Source organism: Diorhabda sublineata, chromosome X, assembly GCF_026230105.1.
Source record: "Diorhabda sublineata isolate icDioSubl1.1 chromosome X, icDioSubl1.1, whole genome shotgun sequence".
NCBI lineage: Eukaryota > Metazoa > Arthropoda > Insecta > Coleoptera > Chrysomelidae > Diorhabda > Diorhabda sublineata.
In genome coordinates, this window is record NC_079485.1 from 33,601,569 (window position 1) to 33,629,071 (window position 27,503).

The following is a 27,503-nucleotide window of genomic DNA, read 5'->3' on the forward strand; positions in this document are numbered from 1 at the left end:
TAGGAAATTTATTTGATATTACTTGTTAATATGTCCACGATTAAATAGAAGTAATATGCGCACTGGGCGTATTACCGTTACATACAATCATTATGATCACTATGGAATGAGAAAAATCTTCAACAAGCTTTATTGGCCATTCAAAATCAAAATTCAAAAACACCAAATCGAAACGATTTAACATATCTATAAGAACGTGAAGTTGTTACATAAGCAATAATAAGAATAAAAAGCAGCCTCTTGGAATAAAAACGGTGGTCATCTCAGTCCAGAAAATGATGCCTATTATGAGAAAACCATATACCTCATATCTTTTCGCACGACAAACAATGAGCTGGTCGGTATTGATTGAAGGCGTTCTTGAATCGTCATCTTGAAATCACTATTTGTCGGGCAAAATCTCAACCCGGCTAGAGCTCAAAAGATGCATATGTACATTGTAAAAAATTTTTCGACAAACTTAGGAAAGTCTTATTGGAGCTTGATTCAATGGATAAATTAAAAAGGATGCATAACGTAGATGAGAAGGAGTATAGGTTAACTTTGCATCATCAACAAAGCTTTCTGACTAAAAAAGGAGCAAAGCGAGTGCACGTAACGGCCCCTGAGCACGGATAAAAGGTGACATTGGTTTCTTGCGGCAACGCTAGTGGAGTAAGAATTCTCCCAGCAATTTTTTTCAAAGCGGAAAGGCTAAAGCCAGAGTTGTGCGACCATCTACCACCGGAAACCCTTATTCTCATGACTCAAAAAAGAAGCATTAGGTTTGAAACCTAAATGGTTACAAAACCTAGGGAAGTATAAACTGCCATGAAAATATCTCTTATTTTTTCTATGGCACTCCATGCCATTAAGATACATCTATTGTAGAGACAACTGTCACATATGACAATGCACTGTTTTGCCTACCGAATAACATGACCCACGAGCTCCAGCCCATGGACAAAGCTGTTTTTGAAGCTTTTGAATGTTACTGGGATGAACAAGTGCTTTTATACTAGACATGTCACAAAAAACTTTTTCACCCTTGACTCAGGTAAAATTTCCATTGTCTTTTGTCTTTAATACTGCTTGCGAATTGCGGGATTCCATTTGTTCGATCTCCTTTTCTCCTATTGGAGTGTACTTTTTTCTTAAATCTACAATCTTCTTGTCTAACTCCTTGATTTTCTCGTTTTCATTTTATTTTCGGTATCCAATTGCAGCTTCTCATTCATCGTTGTTATCTGGTTTCCCATATCAGAATGAAATTCTATTTTCGACGTCAGCTGCAATGTCAGTTTTCAGCGATAACATTTTCTCGTCGATATTAGCTAAAATATAGTTTTTCAAAGATGAAATGTCGTCCTTCATGGTAGAAATCTTGTCATCCAAATTGATATAAATAACGTTTTTCACTGTCGAAATCTTCTCGTCAATATTGGCCGAAATATCATTCTTCATAGTTGAAATACCGTTCTTCATTTCAGAAACTAACGAGGTTAAGGTAGAAGACTCGCCTTCAAATAGATAAGTTTCTGGATCAAATCCGTCACTTACTAAGGTCCCTTTAAAATTTTCTATCAAATTCGCTCGTCTTACCGGATGTTTCTAACTCTTGATTCTCCACTTCCGTCACTTTCAGGTCACCAAGTCTCTTAGCCATATTTATGTCACTATTTATTTACAAATCCCCACACCTGACACCAATATAATGTTTTTCTTATATATTTACACTATTACTGTTGGTGGGGTGAATTTATAAACACTGTCAGTCACTCACTAATTAATTTATTTAAGCACAACACTACACTTCACTTAACTATAATTTATTGAAATTGCTCGGTTACTTTTCTATTTCTTTCCATTCACTATGACTATTTATTATAAACTAAATAAACTGCGCGAGTAAACTCGTTTATATATCCAAAACGAAGTTCTCAAAATAGAGAAACAAAATAAATAATTCAATAGACTTTCCTAGAAATTAGTTCAAAAGAAACAATGTGAACAAATCGCCTGCTAGATTAAAAAAATATATACAAACAAACATCAAACAAATTCCGCGGTATGTCAAATGTGCCGTGCCTTCGCCGAAATTTAGAATTCCATTATTACTGGACCAGGGCCTACTTCATGTAAGGGATGAGTTAGTAACATGAATAATGAAAAGAAATGGGCAATACCTACACTTGTTTGCTTTCTACTATTAGAATTATAGATACTCACAATACACTAAGGGCATATTACCAATCTATGTAAAGATTTAAATAAAATAAAACGAGAAAACAAAAATGAATATTCCACTTTTTTCCCAAGAAAATTATTCTTTATATGCTATAAGAAAAATTTCGGGCATCAAGCAGATCGTCTCAACGTACGTAGGCATATTCTCTGCACCTACCTCATACTGTAAAATACTACGAGACACAGACGACTACTACGGACCAGCAATATGGAAGCATTCATATATATATATATATATATATATATATATATATATATATATATATATATATATATATATATATATATATATATATATATATATATATATATATATATATATATATATATATATATATATGTGTGTGTGTGTGTGTGTGTGTGTGTGTGTGTGTGTGTGTGAGTGTGTGTGTGTGTGTGTGTATTGATTTTAGGTCTCTTCTGTTTCAAAATTAGTTTTTTTTGATAGTTTTTAAGAGATAGATAAATTTTGACGATTCGACTTTTCTTCAAGTCTTTATCAAAATATTTCTATCAACGTTAATTTGAATATTAAATTTCGAAACCTATGAATTTTAAAATAAAGTATTGTAAGTAGAAATTATATTATTTTTATACATATTTCTTATATTGTATTTAACTGGATTCAATTTCCAATTTCTTAGACATTTTGATATATTAATGCATCTAAATGTTCTTGATTTTAGGTGTTTTCTCTTTTAAAACTAGTCATTCTAATAATTTTTGGAAGAAAGTTAAAATTTGACTTTAAGTCAAAGATGCATTAATTGCATTAATTATATGAAATATATATATATATATATATAATGAAAAGAAATGGGCAATACTTAGACTTGCTTGCTTTCTACTATTCAAATTATCGATGATATTTCTTAGACCTTTTGATATATTAATGCATCTAAATGTTCTTGGTTTTATATATTTTGATAAAGACTTAAAGAAAAGTAGTAACGTCAAAATTTATTTTTCTTTTAAAAATTATCAAAAAAAACTAATTTTGAAACAAGAGACCTAAAATCAAGAATATTAAGAAGAAAAAACATACATAAAAATTGTAAAAATCGAAGATATATATATATATATATATATATATATATATATATATATATATATATATATATTACAGTGTAATAATATATATAAAAGTATAACATACTAAAAATTACATATGAGTAAAATTGAATATTTATTGGTTAAATTATAATTATATAAAAAAATTTCATGGGAAAATACATAATTTAAAATTTGGTGGGAGCTTCATAACATTTATATCAAAGTGTAAATTTGAATTTTGAATTTTAAAATTCATGAATCTGATATTATCTGGAAGATATTACAAAATCAATCACACCGCAATTTTTAACTAATTAATTCCCCCAGACGATGAATACATGAGTTATCGAAAACTCGACATATAGTCACTTTGGTATTTAATATTTAATATGCCACAATATATATATATATATATATATATATATATATATATATATATATATAAATGCATTTGAATGTTCTTGATTTTAGGTCTGTTCTGTTTTAAAATTAGATTTTTTTTGATAAAATATTTTGATAAAGACTCAAAGAAAAATCGAAACTTCAATAAAAAAAACTAATTTTAAAACAGAAGAGACCTAAAATCAAGAATATTTAGATGCATTAATATATCCAAAGGTCTAAGAAATAAGAAATTAAAGAAATATATTATATATATATATATATATATATATATATATATATATATATATATATATATATATATTCTTTGTATACTCAGTGAAATTAGAAACGTTACACCCAAAAAGAAAAAGTATCATTTCTGTGCCTTAGACATCCTAAACTTACTTAAAGATAGCTATAATCAAATGTCAACCTTCCTTTCTTTCATAATGGTTACAATTATTTATGAGGTCAAGCCTGTGTGGGCCGAAGAAAAAGAGGAAAACGAAGAAAACTATCTGGTCAACTAAGCATCAAGATAGGTGTCACAGGTAACTAGCTATGCGAGATCGTTTTTTTATTACATATCAAGTTGCTGTACAATAGTTTGGTGAAAAAGCTAGACTTGTTAATATACGTATATCGCCCCGTTCAAGCAAGTGGTCTTTTTTTATAACGTAAACAATCAATGTGAGCCACCGCCATAGAGGGCGGCATGATATTAGGTTTACTATTGAAAGGCATGTACACATAAATGTTCTATTGAAGGTTTGTGGCTATAAATGATCACCACATGTGTTTAATCGAGCTAGTATGAGAGTAGGCGTTCAATTGAGAAGTACCACAAATACTTACTGCCTCATCTGAAGAGAAGCTGGTAATCAAGATTTCTTCTTTTTCTCAATAGATGTTAATAAATATTATAAATATTATCGTTTCATTCTTGATGTAAGGTAAGTATATTATATTATATATAATGCAAAACAAAGGTCGATAAATTATCTTTTCAGGGTGTATTACTTCTAATTTCACTGAGTATGTGTGTGAATATGAAGAGAAAAATCAACTTCACAAGTGAAAACTTTTATAGTAAATCAATTTTTAATTATTTTCTCCTAATTTAAACACAAATCATTCAATAACAACTTCCCAGTTAATTCTTCTTTTCAGTAAAATATATAAATCACCAGACAAAAAGGGTGGATAAAAATGTAACATGAGTGCGACAAAGTGTCCAAATCCTGTATTTAATTTTTGCCCCTAGATCTACACTACTTCTTTCTTTCACGTCTTATACACACTTAACAAACACAGTGCAAAATTCTATGGAACTAAGAATTGGAATATTTTAAGTTTCCTTTTGATCTACCCTTGTATGTCATATATTTCCATATTGTGGCCTTTGCTCAAATATACAAAAAAAGTAACATTAATCGTATGTACAGAATCCACCGTAGTTTATATTTAACAAACACATAAATTTGTAAACAGTCATTTTGCATCATTTTATTACACCCCAAATATTTGGTTATGAAATAATAACGGATACGGTCTTCATAACGCTTAACTAATTTACACATTTACACCATGCAGCGCTGAAAGCTAAAAGGTTTCTTTAAATAACACCATTAGTTTCGAGGTTTCATAACTAAGATAACTTAAATTTTTATGATAATTGTATGCCATTGGAATAATATGGTCAATCATTTGAAATGTTTCATTTCCAAATATCGAAATTAAATCAGAAATTTCTCAAAATTATATATTCAAATCAAACCAAATTCAACTATACAGTGCACACGTTACATATAGAATTCGTTCGATTGCTGTAATTTGCGTTGTTGAGAAATTTATTCTTTTAGTGCGTCGAGTTGCTTGTTAACCATTTCAATTTGATAATAAAACTCTATTGATAACCCCTTTGTTGTTTTTTTACAATGTTTTCCGGTCATTTATTATTATCTACCACGTGTAACAATTGATAGTTTTAGTAAAAGTTATGATGGTTCTATTAACTATTAATTAATTTTTCTTGAAGTACAGAAAATATCTTCAAGTCATTCATTGGGAAATGAGTGGATTAAGAATTGGATTTAATCTAGTGTGAATGTTGATATGTTGAAATAGTGCTAGAGCGATGGTCGGTTATATAATGAAATTGTATTGACATTCATTTTAAATACAAAAGAAGTTATACTCGTATGAGCGATGGAGAAGCATACATTTACTTATTCTAGCGTAATTTTGGATGGAGTTATGGTTGAATGGTTTTGGTTCTACGGATTATCACTCTAAAGTATTTCTGATGAATACCAATTCTTCCATCTAATCAACATTATCATTTTCACAATTCGAAAAAAATATTGAAGGTGTCAACTATCTTGAGATGTTTCATAGACTATTAAAATACAAAAATATATCCCCCAATATTATGTGAGGATATTTTCAGTCAAAATTATATATAATTTTGGGAAACTTGAAAATTCACAATGCCTTACCCTAAAATAGATGGTTTACCAAAACTCCACAAACCTGACATTCCCCTTCGACCGATTGTTTCAAGTATTCAAACTCCTCTCACCCCATTATCTAATTATTTGAAAAATATTAAAAAAAAAATTTTATATCAAAATTAATACTATATCAAAAACTCATTGGATTTCAAAGAAAAAATTTAAAATACCATAATTCCTAATGAATATGTATTTATTTCGTTAGATGTGGTTTCTTCATTTACAAATATTTCTATTACCATTATGAAAAATATATTAATGAAAAAATGGGACAAAATTAAAGAATATACAGAAATACCTCAAAATTAATTTATAAAAGCCATAGAACTCACTCTTGCAACTACATATTTCAAATATGAAAATGAAATATACAAACAAATTGATGGTTGTGCTATGAGAGCTTCCATTTCAAGTGCTACAGCACAATTGGTAATGGAGGATCTTGAGGAAACTGTCCTAAGCAAACTTGATATGAATATTCCATGCTTTTTTCAATATGTAGATTATTGCATTACTACCGTACCAAAGAATCAAATTGAAAACATAAATAAAAAATTAAATTCTTATCCTAAAAAACTTCAATTCACAATTGAGGTCAAGCAAAACAATAGTATCAATTTTCTTGATGTCACATTAAATGAAATTAACAATAACATCAGAATATAATGGTATACGAAACCAACTTGGTCCTCAAGATATTTAAATTTAAATTCGTGTCATCCTATGTCACAAAAAAGATCACTGATATTTAGATGCTTAGCTATTAAAAAGCAAAAACTTCATTGGAAAAAAATAATTATCCGGAAAAAATGATAGATAACATATTCAAGAAAAGGATAAGCAGATACTACAATCAATTTAAAAACAAAACAGACACGAAACATCAAAACATAAAACATTTTTCCTTACTATATGTACAAGCACTTTCCCAACAATTATCGAATTATTTCAATAAATATATCAGTATACATATTTCACTAAATTAAAATAAAAAACAACAGAAAAAAAGAAGTGATATTATATATCAAGTGCCTTGTAATAATTGTGACGCTGTCTACATAGGGCAAACATCTCAGTATTTATAAAAATAGACTAAGAGGTCATCAATACGATAAAGAAATAGAACTGCATTAACAAACCATGAAATATCAAAAAAAATGTAAATTCAATTATAAAGTTTCAAAAATTCTTGAAACGGAATCTAATACACGAAAAAAATAATTTTTAGAAATAGTTCACATTCATAAGAACGAAAAAGCTATAAATCTAAATAATTTATAATTTATAAAATTTTTAGCTCTATTTTGTAAATTCGAATTTACATAAATAAAACTACAAATAATTTAATTGACTACTGCTATATATTTGAGATGTGGGGATTAAAATTAAATTTTCTAAAGTTCTAGTTTGATTTTATTCTTATTTTGATATTCATGATGAAGGTGATCTATTAATCAATATAAATACGTAAATTGTCAGTGTCAATATCATATTTTGATAAAGACTTAAAGAAAAGTCGAAACGTCAATTTTATCCATCTTTCAAAAATTATTTAAAAAAACTAATTTTGAATCGGAAGAGACCTCAAACCAAGATTTCGAAACTTGAATATATATAGATGTGGGGTTGTGGCAATAAAATAGAAGTTTTTAACACGTATTCCAAACTTTCTAATAACTGCGTATCAATCCTGGAGTAATAAATTAATCGAGAATTGTTGTAATAGAAATGAAGTATTAAGTAAGAAGTATTAAGAAGTATGAAGTATTAAACATATGGTACCAAAAATAACCTTGAAAATGACAAAGTATATAAATATTTTCATGAATATTTACGAATATAATTAATCACGTAGAAAAACTCAAATTTTAGCTCACCTTCCGTTATTATCATATTGCTTTTTATGACATTTTTTCATGAATAAAATAGATCGATTTTTTTGTCAACTGTGTTAATTTGTATCAATTTTGTTTCGATCTAATTAATTTATTGTTCAAAATACTTTATTGCTTATTAACATTTCTGATTTTTCCACATATTATCTATATCTAGTCTATCTATATGAATAATCTATCATCACAAAAAACTCTAAACTATTTAAAATAAAATTTCTGAGGATATTTCAAAATGTTGACAAGGATTTTACTAGCCACGTTTGCTACATTCTTAGTTACTTAAACTGGTTTGCGTTCTTATTTTTATTTCTATCTCTACTATTCTAGCAAGTGACAATTAGATTGAAAATCAAAAATCATAGCTGATCATTAGGATATCTACATCTGGACATATACTCTTCAGATTCCTATAAAATTTGTATCCGACAAAAATTGCACAGAACATTTCAATTTTTTGTTAAAAATATTACTCAATAATATAACAATAACTAAGTACAATCAATTCACTTTATCTACGAATGTAATTATTATCCGCTTTGTTCAGATGACTTTAGTGCTATTAAAAACTTATAAAATATTTATAGTGTAATCACGAAACAATCAAATGTGTTATTGAATAATAGCCGTTATCATCATTCCAAAAAAAATGGAAACCTTGTCCGTCTCTCAATAAATTCTTTTAAAATGTTGGAATGAACACTACTTGTCGCTCTGTAGTACAGTGAACAGCTGAATTATGAATACATATATAACCGAAACGGAAGAATTTACATGTTCTAATTTACATTTCGTATGGTTTACGTTACCATCGATAGTGAGTTGATATTATGTTATTTTTCTTTTATTTGAAAGCATTTTCAATTCTCAGTTTAGGTATATTGAGCTTTTAATTAAATCAATTTATGCAAGCTGGGAAATACTTTATATTTTTCGAATACAAGAAAGTTATGATGAAGATTCTAATCAATAATGCCTCTAAATAAAACAAATATTCCAATGAAATTAATTATAAACTAAATATTCAAAATTCTTTCTTAGTAATAAGCAACTCCCGGACACATTCATCACCTAAATTATTCGTACTTTCTAGGGTATTTTGACTCATTCTATGCCATATTCAATTTACAAATTTCAACATACACTCCACATAACTTCGTCTAACATTCACCTCATTGTCCTTCTTCTTGGATATTTTAGACATAATAGACAAATGACATACCTAATGTTGATTTCTAGTTATATCTACACATTTAATGAAAAGTGAAATTCACTTGGTTCACTCTCACAACAAATTTGTTCTTATTGAAACCAGAAATTATTTCCCGCAATGACAATATAAACCCTTGGTTTAAAAACTGTCAACCTTATAGATACTACACTACCAGAACGACTATCCTTTTTGAACAATCAACAAATTTTTGAATGAATACTTTCTATACATTTTGCTTATTTTGAATTTTTTTTGCTTTACTCCACACGTTACACGTTACTCATCGAAATTCTACTTTAGAAAATTAATCATTGCGTCAAAAGATGTAATTCCTAATAATTCAAATTAGATCAATTCAAGGCAAAATTCGACCTGCATCAGAAGTTTCGCAAAAATTCTCCCGTCTTAGATATATTAATTATTTCAATCCATATTTTAGCTGTCCACTGTATATAGTAGATAATATATTTTAAATGCACTATGTTTATATAACTTTTAATCCATTCCATGACAACCGTAAACAAATTTCAACGGAACACCAATCTATATCTATATTATTCGTTTCGTACTGCTTTTCTGTATATTGTTAATCTGAATGGAATTCAAATTAAAAAACTATAAAAGAAGTCTCTACACGTTCCAGTATTGGTTCAGACCAACAGATGTCATCAATATTGTGTGATTGAAAAATCCGTTGATTAAAAACCCACCACTGTACTTTAACGTTGAAATAAAAGTTAATCGAATGAAAGCTTGTTCTTCACAACTGTTCACATTTCATTTTGAATCAGGTCGCTTGGATAAAGGCTGATACGAAGGCAATATTAGCTATACACGAGCACGTTATTACCAACAACGCACGATTATCTGTTACACACAACGACTTCAACACATGGACATTGAATATACGGGGTGTTAAGAGAGAAGACAGGGGACAATATATGTGTCAAGTCAACACAGATCCCATGAAGATGCAGGTACGTATTTTCTTCATTTTAACTTAATAAAAATTATGCATACCTACAAAATATATATTTGCTTAACAAATTTTTTGTTTCATCCTCAATTTGTTAGTGTACAAGGTGTTGTTTAAAGACGTACCGTATATATTTCGGCACGTAGAAAATTCGTGAATATGTTATCCCACGTTACACTTATTTTAGAGGGAGATAGTTGATGGACTAATTTGTAATTGAATTATTTTTACACTCTAGTCAGGGCAGACACAAGCCCAAAAGTTTCAAATGGAAACTCTTTTAAGTAGTTGGTGGAAAATCTAGTGAAAAAGTTTAAGTTATCTATAACACTGCATTCATACCACATACTACCTATCAGTATCAGTAAAAAATTATTACTAGTGAGAATTAAACAAAACTAGATTTTTTTGTATTCGTACAGTTCATAATGTAAAAAAAAGAGCTCAAGTAAAGCAGTCTTTATATTTTTCTCAAAATATTCTTTATCCAACCTTCTCAACATCAATTCTTGTCACTAAAATCAACTTATCATGAAATTAGTCTTTTGAGTTAAAGTTTGTGCTTAAATTAATTTCTTTATTTTTAATGGTGTTCACATTTTAACGAAGAACTCAAAATTCGTCTTTCTGAATAATGTAGAAGATACAAAAAAATAACATCAATAATGATATTAGAACACTAATTTAATTCATAAATATGATGTGGAATTAGTTGGTAAATTTAGGGGAAGTGCCGTAATAAGAAAAATAAACACCGAGCTATGGATATAGCAGAATAAACGGAAGTTGTGGGTACTACATCTGCTGCAAAATACCCCACAACACTTTACATTATGTTAGTCCAAGTAGAATGGGGGGAATTTTTAATAGCTTTTTTATAAAGATTTCAACAAAAACATTGAATTTTTATTAAACAGCAATAAATAGACAATTAAGAATTCAACTAAAATTAAATCTTGATTTGATACCAGGTAGAAAGTATTTTGTCAGATCCGTACTAAAAAATTGAAATGATACTCAAAAATGGATAACAATATACATCAAAATGAGTATAACTTAACAACCGAAAGCATACTCTTCAGTAACAAACCAACCAACTAAAACAAACAACATCTTGTTTAGAAATCAAGCTATCCTATTTGACGCCATCGAAAATACTAGGCTAGAAAATTACCTCAAGGCTCTAAACCAATACAACGATTACGGTAAAATCTAATTTAACCTAACCTAACCTAACAATTACTACAAGCGTGTCGACTAGTCACTCCAAGTCAAAAATTGATCTTATCCAATGGGTACCCATCGTACAAGTCCTATCCAAAGCTTATTTGGAGAAACTGGAGAGCTACCACTTTCTTACCGAAGTCAATATATGAGCATCCCTTACGTGGTATCTCTATTATCGAATACAAGAAATCCTGTAATACGTAACGTCTTATCGTTTTAAAGAGAAATTTTCAACAAGCTCCACTACTTCTCCTTTCTATCACTGAGTCAACACATATGTATCCAGTATGAATCTGCGTTCCCAAATATCTATGATTAATATCAATAGATGTTATCCCCTCCTTAACAATAACCCTGCCCAATACAGACCTGGAACTTGTCCACTTCAATAAATCAGAAACACCAACAAACATAATAAAATCAGAATTCCTAAGAACCTGAATTAAATACAACGACTTTTATGAGGTATACACAGATTCTTCAAAAGCCAAGATGAAACTGGAGCCGCCTTTTACTCCGAAAACTTGTCGAAATCCTGTGTACTCCCTCCTATTAGATCTATAGACTCTGCTGAACTGTTTGCCATTCTAGAAGTACTTAAGAAATCTAAGAATATCCTTATAATAACAAATTCCCAAAGTTTACTAACGGCAATCTACCAACAATATCATAACCATCCTATAGCCATTCATATTAAGAAGGAGCTAATCATTTGCAGAACCAACAATATATATGTTAATTTCATGTGGGTTCCATCCCACACCGGAATAGACGGAAATGAAAGAATGGATGGATTAGCAAAAAATGCATACAACAAGGAGCAATCAGTAAAGAGTAACTATGTAACATACCGATTTCAAAACATCTTTTAAAAATAAAATCTAAGAAAATGGCAAGAAATAGTAAATTAGAATCAACACGAACCTCACGAAACCGTTAAAAATTGTCAGTATAACTCCAACAATATAAGTAGACGTGAACTAGTAGTCCTCTCTAGTCTATTAGTCGGACATACTCGTATCACATGTAAATTAATTGTGAAACACCTCTTAATTGACTGTTCAAAATATAACAAGAAACAAAAAATGAATCAATCACCACATTCACTGAAAAAGCTGCTTCAACAAGATCCAAAGAAAAAGATATGCATATTTACAGCTAAAATTTACTAAATAAAAATTATTATTAATTTCCAGTATTTCAGTTGTGCTGTGAAAGAAAATAAAGAAACCTCACTTTATGTTCACCTATATTCTTCAAAAATTTAATTTCTCTTCTTTGATATAGGCCCTATTTGCTAACAAGATAAATTATCAGCTTACTGTACCAATTATTCGCGACAAATCATAAAATATTTAGAAAATGTAGTGAGTTTGCATATTGCAACCTCGTTTATTGAAATTTTTGTGCTGAGTGTTAATCAAATTCACATAAAATTCTTTTCTGTGTAGCAGAAATACAATCAATACATTGTTGGAAAGCCATTTCTGTTTTTTATCGTATCCTTACAAACATCACAAAAATATTGTCGTATATTCGACACGCCTCTGTCTATCTCTGACTTTTCTCATTATCGGAATCGAGATTAGATTTATAGCGATCAATGAATATGTCATTATCACCTATCCACTGACTGTGTATTAGAAATTAAGCGGTACTAATAATATCAAATTTCCTACAAAAACATGCTGTGACAATTCACATGAAAATATTTTTAGATGAAAATCTTTTGTTATCGGCACTCGAAAAAAAATTTAAAAAAACTATAAATTGAAAAATGCATAAGAAAATTATTTTGTCGTATAGACTTTTTGATATAAACCTTATAAGGAACTTCTACTGCGATCATGTTAAAACGGTAAATTGTTACTTAGAACCATATCACAGACTTTCTCTCTAATTGTTGCTGTAAGAAGACCTTACGTACTGTCACTTGTTGTCTGTGTAATAGGGAGTAAGTTGCACTTAGTTTGTCCCATGAGATGTTCCGGACTTTGTACTTTTAAGCGAATACGTTTTATTTCTTTTACAAGTGCCGAATTCGTGCTGATATCCTATCCGTGTTTCCAGTAACTTTCAAGATAAATGGTTGGTATTAGAATTTGTCGTGGTAGTAATGAACTCTATATTTTCTCCTATTCATGTATAGAGCGCTCTGTCAAATATAATAATGTGATTAATATGTTGAAGTGCCCCTTCTAGTAAGAATTTGAAATAAAAGGTACCGGGTACCAATCTTGCTGAAATATTTTGTTCCAAAAAATAGTTTCAACCACACATTCCTTTATTAGAATGGATTTAGGCAAAATGATCATAAAAAAATTAAATATCGGCCTCTTCAGTGATTTTACTGACTTGTGCTGACTGTTCATAAAATTCAGCATGAGAAACTTCAGTTTTTCTACTTTTCGCTGAAACGCTTCAAGCTAACACTTTGATTGTAGCACAGACGGTGTAAAGGCTTCGACATTTTTAATAAATCATCCACTAAGGTTCAGTTCCCACGCAAGGGGCTCTTTTCTCCTTAAAATTAACCGCAATATCTAACAGTGGGTATGCAATACAAAACATTAATGATGCAAATTTCAAAATGACAACATCTACGTAGACGAAATACTCTGCACACCACAAAGCTTTTGTACAACATAAATTATCTTTGTGAAATTCGAACATTTTAATTCTTTGTAATCGTCAGGTGAATTAACATGACAGACTACCTTAAAATACAATTAGATACATTTAAAGATGAGAAATATGTCTGAAGTTATTTTCAAATAGTTTCTTCAGTATTTAAGTTAAATTTCTTTTTCAACCTCTTGAGAATTCAATTGCATGTACATAATACATAATAGATGGTTGGACAATGAGCGTGGAACAGTGAAAATCAACATAACAACATATATATATATATATATATATATATATATATATATATATATATATATATATATATATATATATATATATATATATATATATATGTTGATTTTCACATGTTTGAATTGTCCTAAAAATTACATAGGAATGACTACGCAATATTTAGAAAACAGAATAAATCGTCACAAATACACCAAAAATGCATCGACTGCTCTACATAAACACGAAAAAATTAACATTATGAATTTGATTTAAAAAAAAACAAAAATCTCAGCTCATGACACTAACTATCAAAAACTATTAATCAAAGAAATGATACACATAAAACAAGATAAATGTTCTGTAAATGATAGATAAGATATAAAAAACCTCAGCCAAATTTACCATAATTTGATTAATTAGTTTATTTCAATCTACCTAGTATAATATCGTTTTATTGAAATTTCGAAGTAAGTAGATTGATTCTAATACTATGTTTTTAATAATTTTTTCAAGATATCTACTAATATGTTTTATCTATTCTACAAATATTTTAATCATCAATTATTTTTTTGAAAATTCTTCCAGGAGCGAAACGTTAAGTTATACATAAAAATGTGATATTTTATCGAAGTTTCATTATTGTATACAAAGAATCTACGAACCTAAGAAATTAGAAAGAGGAAAAAAAATTCAGATATATATATATATATATATATATATATATATTTAAGAGAGGTTTTTTATTGGGAACGTGGCAATGAAACATCAAAGTAGACTAACTTTAATATATTTTCCGAGCTTTCGATTACTTATGTATTCATCGTCTGGAAATTAATTGATAAGATTTGTGGTGGCTTGAAATTGTATTGATTCTTTAAAAAACTTGAAATTCATGGGATTCAAAATTCAATTATCAAAATGACATGTGATAGAAATAATTCTTTCAAAAACCGGAGAGTTTAAGGAAAAATCCTGAAATCTGTTTATTTTATTTTTAAATATGCGGTACTCTCGCATCCAGTGTGGATTTTTCGTATCCCAGTAACGATAAGTTTGACGATTGTTATGACCGTTTAGTAGCTTCATCCGAGAAAAGAACTTTTTATAAAACCATCGGTTATTTTGCTCCACTATAATTTCACAAAGTTCAATTCGTCCATCAAAATCATCTTCCATAAGTTCTTGTACTAAACTTACTTTGTAGGGATGTAACTTTTCCTTCTGTAACTCTCTAAGAACTGTTAAACGATACATTTATTTATCGAATGCTACTTTCAGTGGACTGGCTTGGAGATAAGAATATCAATTGTTGAATCTGTTTTAATTTCATTAAGAATATTTGTGACAATACACAAAGTAATAACTGTACATATTATATCGGTCAATAGTTATTTTAAAAAACCTTTGCAATAATGTATTACAACACACACATTTCTGTTTAAATATTTTAGCGATGACGTCTTCACGTTCACATAGATAATAAGGTATCCTTATGAATAGCCTGCTTAAAAATAAAAGTCGAGGGTTTCAGGACTTTTCCTTAAAGTCTCCAGTTTACCAAATAAGGAATTTATTCCTTTCATTAGCATCATACTTTATATATATATATATATATATATATATATATATATATATATATATATATATATATATATATATATATATATATATATATATATATATATATGAAATTCATTTATCGAAATATAATTTAACATTGATAATTTTGATAGTTATAATCATTAATGGGTCATCTAAAGCATGAATATGAAAATAGATAAACACATTAATATCAAAATAAAAATGTCTAAGAAGTGAGAAAATAAAGAAAGTTTCAAGGAGTGAGTGGATGACGTGAAAATACTGTGATAAAATTCATGAATTAGGAGATGTGCAGATTTTTAGTTCGTTGTATTTGCCAATACGTTAGCCATAGAGAGACATTCTGCAGAAAATTATCATAAATTGTAAATTTATTAAAAAACAATCAAACATTTCTAATTGAACTGTATATTGCCGAACATCTTGTTACCTACTTACATGAGGAAAAAATTGAAATATAGAAAAAATTAGTTGGTTAGCCAACAACTTATAAAAAAATATATGATAAATGTTCGAAGTGGACACTTGTTCTACACACTTCCGGATTCTACGGAGGATATTTCTTCAACTTGAAAGCACATTCCAAGATTCTGACTTATAGCGTCACAAAGAAAGTTTATTCTCTCGATCATTTCGTTCCTTGTAGGCGGGGAGCCGGTAACTCTGAAAGTTCCGTCATAGCGGGATCAAAAAATTTTCATTCAAATAAATAGAACATAAGTATAGGAATAAATTAAACTCGGTATGCGTGGACTCCTATTGCCGAAACAATGTAAAAAATTATTCAAAAAATGGAAAAATGTTTTACCATCATCGTAGATATTAATTTTTTTTATGTATTCGACAGTAAATTTCATTGGCTTTTAGAAAAAAATCACGCAAACCAATTTTTTCTTGCCGGATGGGTTTATTGTTTTTATTTTATTCATTGTTATGTAATTTTTTAAAATATCTTGGTATACCATCTTGATGTGCATAAACTATATTAGCAACTACTCCAAATTGTACGATGTTCAATACATTTATTTTGGGGTAAATGCCTTTTGTCGAATTAACGTAGTTACATAATTATTATGATCTCGTATATTACATCAATAATAATTATGTTTCTTGTAAAATTTTTCTTGTTGATGAATGTTTTATTTCCATACATAATATAGTTTAGTACAGGAGAATAGACTATATAGTCTCCATGGTTTCTATGTATATTTTTATTACTTTTCTCTAGTTCAGGTAAGGTTATCTTTGGTCATTTTAGAAGGTACGAGCTATTCTGTCCCTTCAGTTTGCTTTACTCAAGTGTCGCATGTTTCGTCATTTCGTTTTCTATTTTGGATATAAGTGTTGCATCTTTATATTTTTGAATATTATCAATTCATAGTGTTTTTTTTGTACTGTGTGTGTTCCTTATTGTAATTGCAAAATGAGCTAAGGAGAAAATTACTCCGTTCTCCTGATTATACAGCAGCTTTTGTTCGCAAAGGAAAAATCAAACCATTCAACATATTAATACAGAATGAAAAATACCAAAATATATTTGAACATTTGACGGATCCGGAAGCCATCAATGACGAAGAAAATACAGATCTTATCCAAAGATTTACTAACGAAATGTATAATATGGACAAAAATAATGTTGATAGTGCAAGATTAGAATTATTCTAGAAATCAATAAATATACTAAGTTTGAGAATAAACTCCCGTCAATTATCTCAATATTATTTTATTGTTCCAATTATCTAAAATAAAAATTCTCCTATTATTCCTTAAATCATATTAATCCTCGTATTCGACAAAAAGCATTTACTCCAAAATAAATGTATTGAAAATCGTACATTTTGAATTAGTTGCTAATATAGTGTGTGCACTTAATGTGAATAAAATAAAAAAAAAAAAAGAGTTTCCGGCATGATAAAGAAATTTTAGCCCTCATCACATACTTCAAATAAGTATGTCAGACCCGTCCGACAAGAAAAAGTGGTTTGCGTGATTTTTTTCTAAAAGCCAATAAAATTTACTGGCGAATACATAAAAAAAATTAATATCCGCGATGACGGTAAAACATTTTTCCATTTTTTTACATTGTTTCGGCAATAGGAATCCACGCATACCGAGCTTAATTTATTCCACATTATTTGTGACATATCTGACAGGTATGCACGCGCACAAAGCACCAGTAATGAAAGGCTTTTAATAAAGTTAGTACCATCTTTCAATAAAGGAAGGCATTAGCTTCATTAAAATCGGCATTATGTTTCTTTTTTTTCAATAGTAGTGGCCTATATAATCCAAATGTTTTCAGAAATGAAGACTCCTCAAAATTGTCTTTCCTTGTTCTATTAATAATGGTTCCAATTATTATGTTAATATCACTTATGCAGTCAACTACATCTATCAGTTTCTCTAGATTTGATTTTTTTTGTCATATCTGTGACTTTGTAAGCTGTTTTCGAGGTATTGTTTTGTTTGGCCAATAAATGTAGTTTTGCATTTATCACATGGAATTTCATAAACAAAAATATCTTATCTTTTATTTTGGTCTTATTGTCTATTAAGACCTACACACATGTCAGTATGGTTTTTAATTTCATTTGATTTTCTTTTTCTAATTTTTGAAGTGATGAAAATATGGATATAAGGGTACAAAGAAACTACTTCTAGAGAAATTGATAGATGTAGTTTACTGGGATTTGTACAATATTCACCTTTTTTTCAAAATAGGAAGAGTATACTGAATAAATATTTTATAAGAGGGGTGAAACGTGATTGGACACAATATATTTTTGGTCTCAGGGATATATTTTTGGAGCTATATCTGGATTATTTTCTCATGAATATAATAGTTCATTATTCTTTTTTGGTATTAATTTATTGAATCTAATTTTATTTGTTTGTAAATTCTGTTATCATTAAGCAGATCTCTCATTTTTTTCTCTTTTTGTATCAAAATAGTATTGTTTGTATTATTGGGAAATTAATTATTACTTTTAATAAAGTCGAATTTAAAAATAGAGTTTGGGAACATTGTCGCATTTGACACATAGCTGGTATCTCTAACCTGTTATTTTGGCTTTTTTATAAAGTGGTGGCCGTTTATTTTTATATCTTTTTCACTTGACAAATTCTGACGGTTAACTATAGGGTTATTAGACACGTCGTATTCATAGCGAAAATTAAATCTTTTAGATTTGGATATCGTATACAAATTAAAACAGAAAAAAAAACTAAACTATACAACAAACACCGGGAATTTCTTTTAAACATGGGTCACGAAAAATATAAATATACAATGAATTGATTAACTGAAATTTGAAAAAAAATCTAAATGTGGGAGTTAAATTTATATTTAGTGTGATAAACAAATAATTGAACAAAGAAAACAACTGAACAAGGTGAAATAATGAATATCATGGCAATAGAAAAAAGCCGGTTATAAATTCAAACAAATGAAAAATATGTGTGATGGACAGTAAATATGAGATTTGATTAACAAAAATTACTTTTCAGTCACCATTCCGAAATTTCAGTTTGTTTCAAAAAGGGAAACATCACACAATTTCAACGAAAACATATTATTCTTGCAATTAGTCATTTCCGGAGATATAGCGTAATATATCAATTCCCTTTTATTTACCATTTAGATTGTATAAATTGCCAGCCTTTCCGACTGTACGTATTTAACTTATGCAATTTTAGATATTCCATTCAGATTTCAATTTTTGCTGATATATTTCTGTGTATTGGAATTAAAAAGAATAACGCAAGTGTACCAAATGTTTATACATGAAATAAATTGATTTATCCACTGATTTTTATTTTAGATGGGAGTGGATTAAAACTCTTTTGAAACCCCATCCAGCCGGAAAGTAAAATAATAGAAATTAATTTTCTAAAAACTTACTCTTTCACATATTCTCCATCATATGTTTGTTGTAAGTTAGTTATAATGATATTAAAAAATCATTTATAACTGAGTTGCCAGAAGTTCTGATGTAATGAAAAAATTACGTGTCCTGTGGAAAAATCGTATTTGTAAATTTATTTGAAAGTACATATTTTTTCTGCAATCACTTTTTGGCACACATAAGTTTTTCTATCAATGCTCAATTTTTTAGACTGCATTCTTAGAAGTCGTCATACCTCCAGACATCATCTCCGAAGAAACTTCTGGTGATATGATGGTACCAGAAGGAGGTTCAGCAAAACTAACCTGTAAAGCTAGAGGACATCCTAAACCTCGCGTAGTGTGGAAACGAGAAGATGGAGGAGCCATTGTAGCTCGAACTGGGCTTAGCAATAAAATTGAAAGAGTAACGTCGGTTGAAGGAGAAACTCTCATCCTTACAAAAGTGACAAGATCTGAAATGGGTGCCTATTTATGTATAGCAGCTAATGGAGTACCTCCATCAGTTAGTAAAAGGCTGATGCTCCATGTACATTGTGAGTATTATCTATAACTTTTTCTTCTAATTCTCATCAAAGTTATGCTATAGTGAGGAAAATATATTTTCTATAACTCTTTCTCCAATCGTCTTATGAATGTATTTTCCAACTATGTATATTTCCTTAAAAGTTACCTAAGAAACATATAGGGGTATTTATTCCTCGTTTTATTGCCGCATGAGAATCAGGCAGCTTTGAAGAAACCAAAACTTTTGACTCGTTTTTATTTAAAATATAATTCGTTTCTACATAACACAATTCAAATTTTATGAAGAGAACTATGCAGTTAGTAATTTCATTCTGAAATCTAGGATAAATATTGATAAAACCGAGGGTTATACGGTAGATAGGATGAAGAATTACATTTTAAATACTCTTAGCAAATCATAACAATTATGGGTCTATCTGCTCGAATAAATTGAACATAAAATGTTTATATTCATAAGGTTATGAACGTTGTCTTAATAATAGTAAGACAAAGAATAACCGTGGGTTCTTTAAATAAGAATGAGGCGCTTAAATGAAACCTACTTAGTTCATGAATATTTAGGTTAGGTTCTTTCGAGCAACCTTGATTTACCTTGGTAGTGGTTAACTCGGAGGTTTGACACCCATTGTGTTACCTCTCATTCTTTACAATTTGGAAACTTCGCTAACTACATTACCAAACTCTCATTTTTTCATTTTATAGCATATTTTGAAGTATTACCAACCTATAATGAACTTTTTCTAATTATACTTCTGCCGTGGAGATCTTGTAATCGCCAATCTAGAAAAATGTCTCGCGACATTTCATTAGAATTTTTAAGTTTGTTGTTTATGATATCGTTTTTGAGGCTGCTTAGCAGTCTGTTATCTGAATATTTTAAACTAAACTAACGTTTTCAATGTAATAAAATTCACCCAATTACAAAAAAAATCAGGTCAGTAGGTATTACCAGTGAATACAACACATCTTATTTTATCTTAAATTTAAAACCCTTTTCTGCTGTTTATCATAGTAGTAATCTCTACTGATAACTACTTGAGTAGTTGAAGAATAAGACGAATTTTTTCAAATTTTAATCTAGATCTTCAAGAGAATATGATATGACAAAGTTACAGGTTTGCTTTGTTCTGGGTTCACCTGTCCGTTAGAACACTGCATTATTATCGCATTATGTACAAATATAGAATCATTTCACTCTAGATCTCTTTCTGTTACATTCAAAATATATTTGAATGAAAACGTATGCGCACGGGTAATGTTTCTGACTTTATGAAAATAACAATTGTCTAAATAGTTGTTACAGTTATTATAATAATTTGTATATAAATTTCAAAAATGTATGTATGTTAGTTTTTGTTTAATAATTTTTGAAACATATTTGTTTATATATATATATATATATATATATATATATATATATATTTCTTAGCAAAATAATAGAATCAATTTTCTTCATGTCACATTATATAAAATTAACAATAACATAAAAACAGAATGGTATACGAAACCAAACTTGGTCCTCAAGATATTTGAACTTCAATTCGTGTCATCCTATGTCACAAAAAAGATCAGTGATAATAAATTTGGCTGATGGATCTATCCAACTATCAGATCATGAATTTAGATGCTTAGCTATTCTAATAGCAAAAACTGCATTGAAAGAAAATAATTATCCGGAAGAAATGATAAGTAACATATTCAAGAAAAAGATAAACACACTAAAATCAATTTAAAAACAAAACAGAAAAGAAACATCAAAACATAAAACATTTTTCCAAATATTTCACTAAATTAAAATCTAAAACACCAAAAAACAAAAGAAGTAATATTATATATCAAGTGCCGTGTACTAATTGTGATGCTACCTACATAGGGCAAACATCTCAGTATTTAGAAAATAGACTAAGAGGTCATCAACACGATAAAAACAATAGAACTGCATTAACGAACCATAAGATATCAAAAAACTATAAATTCAATTATAAAGATTAGAGAAATCTAATACACGAAAAATGGAATTTTTAGAAATGGTTCACATTCATAAGAACGAAAAAGCTGTAAATGATAAAAAAGATCTAAATAATTTAAGTAATATATATATATATATATAGGAGTATAGGAGTGGTTTTCATAATCTCAATTATTGTAATTTATTTTGATAATGGTCGCTAATTGATCACTCAACAATAAATCGAAATGACGAAGATTAATTGTGCTTGATTGTTCTAAGTCAGTCAATCTATTTTGTTCTCTATATCAATGAGATTAAAGTAACGAAATGAAAAATGTACACAATGGATTTCAATTTTAATCTTTTCCACAATACAGATTCCATAAATGTTACAGTTTATAAATTATTTTCGATTTTTTTTTTCATAATTGTTGATACATGAATCATTGTCAATATTCATTTAGACATAATTTAAATAAATCCTGGAAATAAAAAAAGATATTGTGAAAAGTCGATAACAAATACGTCGCAGTACAAAATTGGTCTATTTCATTCATATATTTCTTCAGAATTTAGTAAATTAGAAGAGATGAAACGGAAAATAAAACCTGAAAAGAGAAATCGATAATTTAGGATGAAAGAGCAATTGCGTAATGGAAACTGCATTTGAAACTATTCTTTATAACAGTGTTTGCATACATATAATAAACGTGAAAGAATAAATCTCATCGAATATGAAGAATATGAAATATAAAGATAAAATGAAATCATATGAAAATAGTTTTAGGATCAATAAAAGTAGAAATATGCTCATTACAATTTCAGAATCAGTGATCTAGTAAATAGATTTTGTGAAAATCATTACCCCCTTCTAACAAGGATTGTCTAAAATACAGACCAGCAGTATCCCAGGTCTATTTCTGACTTGTGGATAGAACGTTAAAGTAAACATTAGAATATACACTAAAAGAAACACAGTTCCAATAATCGAATAATTGGAGCACAAATGATGCAGGGTCTATTATAAAATAACTAGAAGATAAGCTATGACTGGGAACACACATTCATCCGATTTATAGAGAAAACTTTAGGCTAATGACTATTGTTTTTATAAGAGGTAAGAATAATCTATCAATCCACAAGCACACAATCCTATACGTTTTTCTCAATGACAAACGTTTTACTGCATCCTGGACAAGTTCCAGAGATAGATTGGTATCGTCAATTTCGGACTATTACCTCATATCGTACTTCAAACAGTACATCTATATATTCGATCGATAATTGACTATAAATCGAATGTTTACGCAGCTCTCTCCCATAGCTTTTGAAAAGAATATTGTCCTCCGAGCAGTTAATACTGAAATACCTACTGTCGCCATTCTCCCATCAATAGTTATTCATTTCACAAAAATTGTGAGCTTAGTTACCCCTTCTATTAGAAACGGCTAAGAACATCTTGCCTTCGCTTGAGAATTTCCCTATTTCCATAAAACAAGGAGCCTTTAACTCGTATCACACCCTCGAATTCCAAAACTCTAAAACCTATTCCCTTCAAATCACCCAATTCATTATAGTGAAGGCGGTATTGCATGATCTATACAATTTTTCTGTAGCCTGGTTTTTCATAAAATACTAGACATCAAGGAAGTATACAGCCGCAACTATACCCATACAATTCCATAAATTATACATTCCCACGATCCATTATTATGAACCACATATTTTAATCACACAGAACCAGAAAATGGAGAGACCGATCAAAAATATGTCAACTCAAATCCTGTAGAAAAAAAAATGATCCTACACAAAACACAAAATCATTGAACCCCATCAAATGCATCAAGCATTCTCAACCATGCGAAAATCTAACTTACCTATTGAAGATTATTCTTACTCTAGACCACAAAATATTTCCACATTTTTACATTTTGTGAGAAGTTCTTCATATTGTTTGTGAAAACTTTATTTGCAGTACAAATACTCAAAAGTATTTAATTAGTTTACTTTTGTATAAGATGGTAATGTGTTTTATGCCAGAAGGTATTTTTTTGCAAAATTTATCAAAAAAAAACGAAAAAATCACAAATCGCTAAACATACATGCGATCGTCAACGCAGTTAAAACTTTGTTTGGAAATTGATCTCTGATCTACCCTAATTAAAGTGGTGTGTGACGTCAACACTCCTATTCTTTTCAACAAATTTTCAAGTAGTCTTTTATACTTTTATACCGCTATCATACTCGCTGAATACCATGTTACGCCATCCTGCTTCTCAGTTCTACAGTTCTCTGTACCAGCTAAAACGTAAATGAAGCAAAACCTTGGACAGAAATAGAAGACATCAAAGGCTTAAAGGTCGCAACTCTTATTTGACATTCTATAGTACGCCTCGCTTAACCACTTGATATTCTTCGCGCTTCTCTACCTTCTTCTGCACACCCTTGATATCGCGCATATTCGTCATTGCAGTATGGTTAATATTATAGGCAATTTTGTAATAGGTTTTTTAATCAAATTCTTTTCTTAGTCTGAGTACAGAGGACATAAGTATAAAACTCGTAATAATTATAAAAATTTATAGATTTTTTAATCAGTGACCTGGAAAATTCTCATTGTTCTGTAAAAAACAAATTTCCTCAGCTTGATGATAGTGAGCTATTTTCTCAATATTTATGAATCTCCTCCTTATACAAACATGTTGAAATTATTATAAAATCAAAGTTCAACTAACTTGACAAAATACAAAATTCTAATTCTATTTTGGTCATCGTAAAATAATGTTCTAGGCGTACGAAAAATCATCACGTAATAAATAAGTGTTTTATCATCTTGCTGATAGAATAAGTACTAGCCTTCCATATTTCAAGCGGCGTGTTTCGAAATCAACTGCTTAACAGTCTAAGCACAAGCCTTTTCAGTCTGGAAGACACTTTCAATAATTGGTAATGGATTGCAACTCTCAGGAAATATTTCGAATTAAAAATTAGGAGAGTCAATGACCTCTGGAATGGTACAGTAGCGCACTGAAAAATTTTATTATTCTAAATAGCAATAAAACAATAAATATATGAAACGATGGAAAAAAGAATAGTAGTGAGGTGAATATTTGTACACTGATTCTGTAGGAAACAAATTTGTAAAAACGATTCTTACTTCTACAAAAAATGTTTCTAATATTCAATAGACATTTTCACTCAGTGTATAAAATATTTCAGATTAAAAGAATATTTTCCAGGAAAATCACTTAGTGCAGATAGATAAACTCCATTCACTCCAATCATTACTTCTGATTTTCTGCTTCATCAGTAAACATTTAAAACAGAATAATTAAACGGACATTATTCAAAGTACTATACAAATATTTGTATAACAAATCACAATTTTACTAGTGTCTTACACCAATGCAACCAACCTCGTTCTTTTCTTGCTCTCGTGTATCTGCTTTGATAACTTCACATAACGAAAAAAATGAGAATGGTTTCCTAAATACTACCAAGCTGTTTTCAATGTATTCTCTTCTTATACGTAACTTGTTGGATCTCAACATATATGAGATATATGAAATTATTTTGGAGTATTGGTATCCGACATTTGAATAGATGAAAATAAATAATTATTATCAGTTTATTTTCATATGTCATTATTTTATCGGTTTATAGTTCATCATGGTTGTTTTGTTGATCCTAGCCTAACGAGCGAATCATTGCCATTACTGCCCAAACAAGCTGAGTCTTGTAGCTATCATCAGTTGTTGTATTTTTTTACACTCCAGCACAAGCCACTATTTTGGTAGTTATTGCTTTTATAGCAGCTCTGCTGTCTGAATAGATTGAAATTACTCTATTTCTTTGGCTTCGACTAAGTATCCAATACTTCTGATTGGAAGACAGTAAGTTGTTCCCCAAAAGAGAAAAAACTTGTTCTGGCCAAGCCATTTATCCTGCAGTCATCCGTACACCAAATGACTCAATTGTTTAGTAAAGCGGGCTTAGAGTCCCCATCCACTGTTCTCTATCAGAAATATGTAAGTCACTAGCCGTCAGAAAGATTTAACACTCACTGGTCACCTGCATCTACATTTTCATATAGCTAGTTTACTCCAGTCTTCAATTTGGAGCTGCAAGGCTTATAATTCTATCGTTAGATTATATCCGTGTAATAAATTCAAAAATAGCTTCAGAGCATGAACTTCTTTGTGCTTATCATATATAAATTGGAATTCATACAAACGACGACTTTAAATGCAAATAAACATGTTCAGTCCAAATATGACACACCAATATTTTTTTAACATGGTAAGCAGTAATCAGCCGTTGATTTCGAGAAACGCTGGTATACGCCTTATTTTTGTTCATAATTAGCAAGTAATTTGACACTACTAAATTAGAATATCAGAATACTTGACTTGGACAATACCGCATTGTTTTCCGACGAATTGTGATTATGCATTTTACATTATACTCAGTCCTCTTCTTCGGGAACACCTTGTTAATATGTAATAAACCAAAATTCTTCCAAAATACGTTAAATACACATTCCTATTGTACAGCTCGAAATGATTAGACAAATTAAGTAAGCAAAAATAACAGATATGTTAAGTTGTAAATAAAGCAGGCTGTTATACGAAAACATTAATTTGAGTTGAACATTATATACATTCTATTGTACTTACCAGTTTAACGGTATTCCCTGTTCATTTCGTTTCTCGACCATCGAATTTTCCAAAAACTAGTTTATTTGTGGGTGTGAACGGACTACTTGAAACCTATTGTATTAGTAGGTTTGGGTCTGTAAAATCAGCGCATGTTGTTAAAGTTCTTACAAAAGAGAACGTAAATAAATGAATATGAGTACACGCTACCTATGGGACTCTGACAGTCCTTAGGGCAAAGTTAAAGTTCAACCTACGGAATTTAATTGAAATCATCCACTTTGTGATCAATAATGTATTGTGAAAGTGAAAGTAATAAAGTTGTATTGTTAACGAAGGATTTATTCTGTATTGTTCAAGTGTATATGTTACGTCTAAGGATATTTATATACATAACAATATTATTAATTTATAAATTGTCCAATCCACCCTAATGGAAGTTGTACTCTTACTTGAAGCTAGGTTAATTTTCTCAAATAATTTGCTATTATGGATCACGAATCAGTCCTGGGCGTAAAGG

The 27,503-nt window shown here is 29.4% G+C and overlaps 1 protein-coding gene across 3 annotated transcripts in view; it reads left to right on the forward strand.

Moving 5' to 3' along the window:
* Positions 1 to 27,503, forward strand: part of LOC130451732 (lachesin-like) — a 272,197-nt gene that overhangs the window by 215,574 nt on the left and 29,120 nt on the right. For 2 of the 3 annotated variants that reach the window (XM_056790946.1, XM_056790945.1), the window contains exons 5-6: positions 10,073 to 10,258; positions 20,061 to 20,385. In XM_056790946.1, the coding sequence (XP_056646924.1) occupies positions 10,073 to 10,258; positions 20,061 to 20,385 (511 nt within the window). The remainder of the gene's footprint in view (positions 1 to 10,072; positions 10,259 to 20,060; positions 20,386 to 27,503) is intronic. The other variant, XM_056790947.1, reaches the window with a different exon arrangement.